This window comes from Aotus nancymaae, unplaced genomic scaffold, assembly GCF_030222135.1.
Source record: "Aotus nancymaae isolate 86718 unplaced genomic scaffold, 86718_ANA_hifiasm-v0.15.2.pri h1tg000108l, whole genome shotgun sequence".
NCBI classification, from domain to species: Eukaryota; Metazoa; Chordata; class Mammalia; order Primates; family Aotidae; genus Aotus; species Aotus nancymaae.
The window spans coordinates 37386343-37395858 of NW_026988523.1; the positions used below are offsets into that span (position 1 = coordinate 37386343).

The 9516-nt window shown below is 40.0% G+C and overlaps 1 protein-coding gene across 1 annotated transcript; it reads right to left on the bottom strand.

The window, feature by feature from the left end:
* Positions 1-5080: 5080 nt before the first annotated feature.
* CD1B (CD1b molecule) lies at positions 5081-8716 on the bottom strand. The gene is made up of 6 exons (XM_012449745.3): positions 8495-8716; positions 7925-8191; positions 6980-7258; positions 6505-6783; positions 6055-6148; positions 5081-5375 (listed from the first exon to the last, which is right to left on the bottom strand). The coding sequence occupies exons 1-6, from the start codon at positions 8553-8555 to the stop codon at positions 5354-5356; spliced, it is 1002 nt and encodes a 333-aa protein (XP_012305168.2). The 5' UTR covers positions 8556-8716; the 3' UTR covers positions 5081-5353.
* Between the last annotated feature and the right edge of the window lie 800 nt (positions 8717-9516).

Consider the following 9516-nt stretch of genomic DNA (forward strand, 5'->3'; position numbering starts at 1 on the left):
TCTTTGGCTGTATTTCAAATAGTCTATATTTGATTTCATTGATTTTTTTCCTTCTACTTGATTAATTCTGCTGTTAATGCTCTATATTGCATTTCTTATTTCATTGTATTTTTTAGCCCTAAGATTTCTGTTTGATTTTTCATTACTTTTGTCTCTGTTAAACTTCTCTGATAAATTTCTGAATTGTTTTTCTTCTATTCATTTTCCTTCTAACAGTCAGGCCCCTCTGCTGCTGTTCTTCTGGAGTTTGCTGGAGGTCCACTCCAGACCCCATTTGCCTGTATCACCAGCAGAGGCTGCAGAACAGCAGCCTCTGTGTTTTACCGAAATTCACTGTTTCCTTAACAAGCTATTTTGAATTCCTTGAGAGATAATACTTCTCCTCACTTTAGGGTTTGTCACTGGTGTCTTGTTTTGTCTGTTTGGTGAGGTCGTAATTCCCTAGTTGTTCTTGATGCTTGTGGATGTACACTGATGTGTTTGCTTTGAAGAGAGGCATTTCTTTCAGTCTTCACAGTCTGGCTTTGTTTGTGTCTGTTTTTCTTCACTGGGCCTGTCCAGAATTTAAGCAAATCAAGTGTCAGAGCCCATGACTTCTGCAGCCATTTCAGCACTAGAGGGAACTCTAAGCCCAGGTTCTCTGTGAGTCTCACGAGGGCTGTCAGATTGACATGAAGCCCTTATGTTGAAGGACTGGGGAAGACCCAAGAAAAGTACCCAATCTGTGTGAGGAAGCTGGCCAGGGACCTAAGTCCAGATGCCTCTAATTGGCTCAGATGGGTGCACATTTTCTGGTAGATACCTGCACATTTAGGACAATTCCCCATTTGAATTCAGAGGTGATGGTTCTAAGACTGTCCCGTCAGGATCTGCTGTGGAAGGGTGGCTGACAAACTCACCTCAGTGGTCCAGATATGTGTACTTCCCAGCAGTTTGCTGCATGGGCAGAGGAATTCCCTGAGTACAATGGGAAGGGCTGGAGCTAAGACCATGCATCCTCAGGATCCACTGTGGGATGGATGCTGGCAGCCCTCCCTGGTAGCTCAGGTGGGTACACAATCTCCCATAGTTCCATGTATGTGCAAGAGAATTTCTCAACTGCAGTTAGAGGAACTGGAGCTGAGACTGTGTCCCCTCAGGATCTGCTTTGGGACAAAGGCTGGTGGTCCCATCAAGGAGGTTCAGAAAAAATGGGTAAATGCCTGGCTGTGAGATAAGGGTAAGTCTTTCTCTGGGTTGTGTGAGCAGTAATAAACTAAGATCACAGCTGAGTGGGTCTGGAGCCAAACTGCAGAGTAAGTTTCAGATTCACTGCCAATATTTAATGGGCAGGCGAGTTTCTCTGCCAAGGCGCTAGTGTGAGTGATTCCTCTTAGACACATTGGTAGATGTTTTTGGTTCAAGACTCAAGGCCAAATGGGGCTGCTGCCAAGCCTTTGGTTAATGGGGACGTTCCTATGTTTGTATCGTCAGGTCTGCTATCCAGGCACTGGTCTGCAATCTCAAAACTGCCCACATAGGGCTTAGGTTCCATTGAGTTTTCACAGATTCCACCCTGATTCCTGAGTCTTCCAAAGAGAGACTTTTGTCTGCGGATGAGTAGACGATTCTCGGAGTTGAGGGATATGAGTGGGTTACCTCCTGTTCCACCATCTTTCTGACATAGTGTTTGTATTTCTATTCTGACTGTAACATGTATATTGTGGAATTAGGTGAATACATAATTACAATGACTCATTGGAAACCAAGATTTTCTGTGTGGGAGAAAAGAGAAGTAGAAGTGAGACTGATGAGTAAAACATGTAGTTCTGAATTTGGAGTGGAAGTATAAATATGAGGTTGTGATGATATTTATCCTTAAAAAATTCCTACAGCCTATTTTATTTTTTTAGGTTTGTTCCCTTAGAAGGCCTAGAAATCAGGAATAACCTAGTAATTTCCATATCCACTAAAAAGGACCAGAGATCCTTGCTAATTTCCAGTGTAGGGCAAGAAGTTTCGGCAAGAGTCTTGAGCAACTTTGCTACATCAGAAAGTAATAGAGTATTTAATGACAGAGGCGTATTAATGGAGTTCAGGAAGAGTTGACTTGAAAAGGATCTCACTGTCACAGATAGGACATTTCGAGCTTCAATAAAACAATTACTATGATAGATCCAAGCATTTCAAATAAGCTGAAATTCATGAGTATACAATTATGCAAAAAAATATTGGTCACTTGGGGAGAATGCCATAAAAATCATTTATTCTCTTGAGAACTGGCAAATAAATAGAAAGAATAAATTATTTATTCTTTGATTTCCTCAAGGTAATAAGATAGTTACTGAGGAGAATGTCTCTTTAGGAATATTCTAACAAATAAGTGAAGAATGTTTAATACTTTTTTTCTTTAACCCCTAGGCTATTTGTTCATAAGATGTGACCCAGGGCACCTTGAGGTCCCTGACTCATTTTCAGAGGAACCATAGTTCACAATAATTCTTAACAACAATTCTTAAACAGGCTATTTAAATTTTTAATTGTATTGCTCTCATGATTGTATGTTGTTCTCTAGAGACTACGTGGAATAGAATATTGCATCAGGTTGGATGCCAAAGCAGAAATGAAAATGTAGCTGTTTTCTTATTAAGCCAGAAATTAAAGAGAATTGCCAAAATACAAAATAAATAATAAATAAATAAATGCAGCTATAAAGCCACACTTCACACTTCTGACTACAGAATTGGAAAAAAATTAAGAATAAAGATGTAATTTTTGTTGATATGTAATCCATGTTTAATTGTAGAGATGTTTATAAATATTTTAATTATTAGTTTTTACTTCCAAGATATATCTAGCAATCTGTCTGGACAAACTATATATATATATGTATATCTATACACACACACACACACAATATGTAAACAAAAGTTTTTTTGGTAATTAAATTTTTTTTTATTGTGGTGAAATTCAAATACATAAGATTTACCAATTTTGCAATTTTTAAGTGTACAATTCTGTGTTCTTAAGTACATTCACACTGTTATGCCATCCTCAATAACTTTTGCATGTGTAAAATGTGTAAAAGTTGAGACCTGTTAATCTAGTAATGAATGAAGACCACCAAACATTATACACCTCTTGTGATATATACATAGTATAATAAAACCTGAATCTGATCACATCACATGTCAATTGATATATAGTAAATAAAGAGGACAAAGGGTCATGTTAAATGGCATTATAGCTATGTAATCAGCAAAATCCAAACTGGATGATTTTACAAGAAGAATGAAGCAATTTCTAGGGTAAAAATGAGAGAAGAAACCTACAGATTAGAGAAGATTTAGGGAACATGCCAACTAATTTTAATGCATGAATCTTATTTTTATTCCAATTTAATGAATAAAATGTTTAAAAGCAGTTATGAGACAGTTGGGAAAAATTTGAATGCTGACAAACTAGATATTCAATGATATTAAGAAACCTTTAATTTTGAGATTTCATAATGTCATTTTGACTACATGTTAAAAAAGTATATATTACAGAAAGACACGTTAAAATACTTAAAGAAGAAATGATACAATATCTGAAATTTATTTTAATCACGAGTTGATAATTATTTCAAAACTGTCTAATGAGCAAAGGGTGGTTTTTATACTGCTTTCTTTATCTTTTTATATACAAAATTGTTAATTAAAAAGCTGAAAAGGAGTCATTCTTTGCCTCATGGTCTTAAGTCACTTAGTAGTTGGTTTGGTTATCAGATTGACTGCTGCAGTGTCACAGTGCTTGTAGAATTACTATAAGCACAGTTCAAGTAACTCTTATTTTACTTATTAATGGCTCCAAAGTACAGGAGTAGTGATGCTGGCAATTTTGATACGCCAAAGAGAAGCCATAAAGTGCTTCCTTCAAGTGAAAAGGTGAAACTCCCCCATTTAATAAGCAAAGAAAAAAAAATGTATGCTGAGGTTGCTAAAATTTTCAGTAAGGATGAATTTTCTATCCGTGAAATTGTGAAGAAGGAAAAATAAGTGTTGCTAATTTTGCTGTTGCACACCTCACACTGCAAAAGCTATGGCAGAGTGCATGCATGGTAAGTGCTTAGTTGAGATAATTAAGACATTAAACTTGTGGGTTGAAAACATAAACAGAAATGCGTTCCAACTGATGACAATTAGGTTTAGCGCTATCTGCAGGTTTTAGACACTACTGGGAGTCTTGGAATGTGTCCCCTGTGGATGACGGGGAATGACTGTATTTTAATATATTGGCCAAAATAGCGCGCGCGCGCGCACACACACACACACACACACACACACACTCACAGAAACAGCTGGGAAGCCCTTACAATTCGAGGCTGAAGATCTATTTCTGAAAGTCATTCATTCAGAGGTTATAGTTATAATCATGAGTAAATTAAGGGTTACCAAGGTAAGGACCTTTAGAGGAAAATCTTAAGCCCCCCAAAAAACCACTGTTGAGGGCTGATAATTTGGGAAGAAAAAAAGTAAGAGTAGTAAGCCAAAGGTGGTTTTCTTTATAGAGTTTGGAGCAGAAACAAAGAAAGCATAATATTTTTTGGCTAAGTGTAAACTATTTTAGCAACAAGAGGAGGATCTACTATGTTAACTAAAGAGAGAAAGGAAGAAATTAGATGACTCTGAAAGAAAACACTTAACTTGGCAGTTACAGCAACTCAGATTACTTTTCCTGAGAAAATGAATTTGCAGCTAAGATATCTTGCCAGAGATCCACAGATAGGAAACACTGTCCTCAAGGAACTTACAGATAGAAGGAGAGGTAAAACAAAAACAGCTCCAATGCTATGGGCACAGAGGAAGTGGGTCTCACATGGTTCCTTTTATTATAGCACTAGGAAAGCCTTGCTGGAGGAAGAAACATCTCAGCTGAGCCTTGAGGGCTAGAAAGCCATTCAGGCAGAGACAGAGAAGAAATTACATCAAAAAAGCTCTACATCTCTACAAATACAGTGATCCTAGCATAATTATATTTGGTTTACTTTGACAAATGATATTTAACCAGAAGCAAAAAAATAAGTTTTAAAATAGGAAGCCAAGGTTAAGTCACTATTAAGTCATACGTATTATATTTCATTTATTTTGAGACACATTCTTTCCAACATTTTAACGGATGTAAAATCTGGGTGGATCATACTGTTAATCAGTCTCACAATAAATTTACGGTCTTAAGTACTTTTTTCTGCTGCTGTTTTAAATTATAATTTATTTAAAAATATATGAAAACTCTGATTGCATCAAATTTCATAATCATTTGATGAAATGTGATAAGATTGACTCTTTGGCTTCTTGGTACTTATTTCAAATGGGAGAGGAGACATGATGAGGGCTCATGGGATATTCTGATACGACCTGTTAAAAACAGAAGAACAAAAGAGCTCTACATAAGAGATATTTGTACACCCATGTTCATAGCAATATTATTCACGACAGTTAAAAGTGAAAGCAGCGCAAGTGTCCATAGACAGATGAATGGATGAACAAAATATGTTATATGCATATGGTGGAATATTACTCAGTTTTAAAAAAGTAAGGAAACCCTGTCACATGCTACAACATGGATAAGCCTCGAGGGCATTACACTAAATGAAATATGACAGTCACAAAAAGACAAATGCTTTGTGATTCCACTTATATAAGGTACCTAGAGTAGTTGCATTCACAGAGACAGAAAGTAGAACAGAAAGTCTTAATCAGGGCCTAGAGAAGAGGGGGAATGGGAACTTTCTGTATAATAAGAATAGAGTTTCAGTCTTGCAAGATGGAAGAGTTTTGAAGATTGCTTGCATAACAATGTGAATATACTTAACACCACTGAACTGTACACTTAAAATGGTAAAGATGGTAAACCTTATGTTATGTGTATTTTAACAGAATTTTAAAAAATGTTCACATAAAAGAGATGGGAGTTTGGGGAAAGGGCATGGTGAAAATATTGAGGATAAACTATTTAAATAGATAAAATGGAAATAAAGAATGGAAGGGGGGACAGAGAAGAAATATTAGGAAAAAAAATACACCCACAACTCACCGGCGCCTTATATACCATAAGGCAAGGCATAGCAAAAGGATCAAGGAAGGCACCATTATTGCCCAGATGATCGAGCCAATGGAAGTGGGGTTTCCTGGCAATTGAGAGACAACAAAAGGATGCCACTTCAGATCCTACACACAGAATCCCTTGGCCCTCCTTTGCCCACCTACTTCTAATGTATGGTCATCTCCAACTTCTCTCTCATATTCCTGGACACCATATATCCATCCTTTGATCTTCTCTACCCAGTTTACAGGTCCTTAATTCCTACCTTTTTGATAACTTGGATTATCTATTTTTACTTCTTTTGGGATTGGGGTCCTGGACATCAATCAACCTCTTTCTCTCCCTCTTTCACCTCTCAAGCTCTATCCTTCCCCAGTGCCTCCCTCTATGCCTAAGGATCACTTCCTGTCATTTCCGGCTTGGGCCCCCGCTCTTTCTTACTCCAGTAGAGGATGATGTCCTGGCCCTCTAAACTGCTGTGCTTTACTCGACAAGACAGGCCAGCTGCTTCCCCAGCGGCCACATCCAGGGTTGCTCGGAGATACCATGTCCAGTTAGCATTGGGCAGGACGTCCCCTCGCTGAGTGCCCGGCTGCTCCTGCTCACCCCGCATCCACATCACCCACACAGGCTTTGGATAGAATCCTGAAACATGGCACACCAGCAGCAGACGACCAGGGCCAGGACTGGGGCCACTGGACAGCCAGGCCTCAGGCTTCACTAAGGTAGGAAGGGGCAGAGAAAGTGTCACGTTATAACTCGAGTTCTGAGGTTATGGACTCAGAAACCTACAAACTTGAACAGCGACCCCACTGACTCCTTTGGGAACCAAATAACTTGTTAACTAAGCTCCTGATATCTTCCTACTCTTGATCTTAGAGGAGGTGGTGGGAAGTGAAATAAGAGCAGGACTCACCTTTTCTTTGCAGATCTGCTTTTCCTGCATTGAGGACGCCCAAGAGATATCGGGGGCAGGTTTTATAGAGGAGAAGTCTCACAATTTCCATGATACCTTGATATTGCATGATTAGTGTGCAGACCTTCTGTGCCCTGCTGCCACCTTCTGGGGAAGGCACACATGAAGCATTCTTGATACTCAGGAAATCCCGTCCTCCGAAAGCTCCCCTTAGGAAGCTTACTATGGCACCTCCAGAATGTAGCTCACAGCCTGCTATGCCCTGGATCTCAAAGGGGTCTTTGTAGAAGGAAAACAGAGAGCAAGTTATTAAACATAAATAAGAAAGAAACGCATGAGAAAAGAACTTTGGATTTTAGATTTTGGTGGGGATAAAGTTCTTGGGTGTAAACTGATGCCGAGCTAAAAACTGTAACATTTAGACATTTTCAGAAACAAGAGCATTGGGAAAAATGTGCTTGCCATGAAAACAAAGGTATGTGATAAAGGTGTACAGTGAGTAAGAGGGGAGAGGAGAGGCAGGGCGTGGTGCAGTCAGGAGTGTGGCATTCCAGAGTGAGCTCGAGGTTCCCAGCAAGAGGAGGGTGCATGGAGGAGATTATTGAAGGGATGGATTAGGGGAGAAAGCCACACATTAGAAGACTGAGGCACAGGGTAGGAGAAGTAAGGGCCCTTGAGGAGAAGCTTCACGCAAGACAAACCAGCAGCTGGTTACAAAGTGGGAGCCTTATTCCGAGAGTAAGAGAAGACTGCAAAGGTAGCAAGAATCTAAAATACGAGGTGTGAAGGTGTGAGGCTGGAGTGAGAGCCTACTCTAGAAAAGCGTATGCATGGAGTTGGGTAAACTAGAAAGGAAGGGAGAAGGATCAGAGAGAGCAACACCTTGCCAAAAAGAAAGAAAAGAGAGTCCTTGAGAATCTTCCCAGTTCAGTGGACTGGACTCACATTTCATCTGGAAGTCACCGGCAAAGTCTTGTACTTCTCGAGCGAATCCAAAGAGGTAGACTCGGAATATCTCCTCTATCTCAGTAACCTCCGTATCACTAAAGTTACCTTTAGACCAAGGCTTCAGGAATATGGCAGTGCCTGAGTCACTATCCCAGCCATGAATCTGCAAATCTTCCAACCAGCCTGAGCCCTGAGTTTGTGCCCAGGTACTGTTGGTAAAGGACGAGGTCTGGATGACATGAAAGGTGGTTGGCCCCTGGAACGCTGTGAAGAGTGGAAAAGCAGGTGGTGAAGATAAAGGGAGAAGCAGGAGACAATTAGGAAGAATGGAAATGAAAATGATTCAGAAAACAAGGAGCTAGAATCTAAAGAACACATAAAGCCTGACACATTTGACTGCCTTAGGGCTTCAGGCTACAGTCTCAACCACGAGAACGGTTGAAGAGGGCTGGAGACAGAAAGACCCAGACCCTTAGTATCCAATTGCACCTAGGAAAGTGCTGTATGCTTTTTTTTAAAAAATCCAGACCCCTGCACCAGTGCTGGGAGCTGCCAGAGTGGTCTTACCATGTTCACTGTCGCCACCGGGAAGGAGAACAGCTAACAGTTGAAATGGCAGCAGCAGCATTTCACTGGGAGATGCAACTTCTTACTGGCAGAGCTGGCATTTGATCTCTAATTTCAGCAAACCTTTTCCTCAGTGCCTTGTAGTGACTTCTTCTCTCTTCCAACTGACGAATCTCTTCCTCATCCAAATTGCTTTTCAGAGAAAAATGTGCCTCCCACAGCTCTGAGCCTCTTACCCCACCTTTTATTTCCCTCAAGCCCAGACTTTTAGACTTTCTCTGACCTCCCTGATTTCCAGCTGCTCTCCCTGTCCTCAGCTTCCTTCAAAGCTCTTTGGAAAAGCCCCCGTATGACTCTGAATTTTCATTTCACCTTCCCAGTTCAGTGGACTGGACTCACATTTCATCTGGAAATCACCAGCAAAGTCTTGTACTTCTTGAGCAAATCCAAAGGAGTAGACTCGGAATATCTCCTCTATCTCAGCAACCTCCTTATCACTGAAGTTACCTTTAGACCAAGGCTTCAGGAATATGGCAGTGCCCGAGTCACCTTCCTTAGCCTTTATTCCCACATCTATAGAATAAGACGATGATATTAAACAACTGCTAAGTTTTTAGTCTGCTTTGACCTAGGGATGCTTTTGGATTATCCACTTCACTTAGTCTTTCCTCTTTCCCGCTGTCTTATCTTCTCTGGCAGTCTGTTACTGCCCCTTCCCAATGTTCTCAATGTCTTTCTTATATTGTCCTCACTGTCTGGTGTTCCTTACCTCACATTCTAAGCTGGCTGTGTGTGTGTGTGTGTGTGTGTGTGAATATTCACTTACATAAGGGCAAAGCATTTAAAACATTGCCTGTACTACAGAACTACAACCCAAATGCCAGAATCAAAGAACATAAAGACTGCAGTTTATAATTCAAACAAAATTATACTAATTTTTTCTGGGAAAAAATATGACAATTGCTACTAGCATATGACCTTCTCTTCAGGAGCTTTGACCTATGCAGTTTTGAATAACAAAT

Coding starts and splice junctions, on each gene's coding strand:
- CD1B (XM_012449745.3), bottom strand. CDS start 8,555: ATGCTGCTGCTGCCATTTCAACTGTTAGCTGTTCTCCTTCCCGGTGGC. Junction 7,259..7,924: donor CGGTGACTTCCAGATGAAAT/GTGAGTCCAGTC, acceptor CCTTCTACAAAG/ACCCCTTTGAGATCCAGGGC. Junction 6,149..6,504: donor GGACATCATCCTCTACTGGA/GTAAGAAAGAGC, acceptor CTCAATTGCCAG/GAAACCCCACTTCCATTGGC.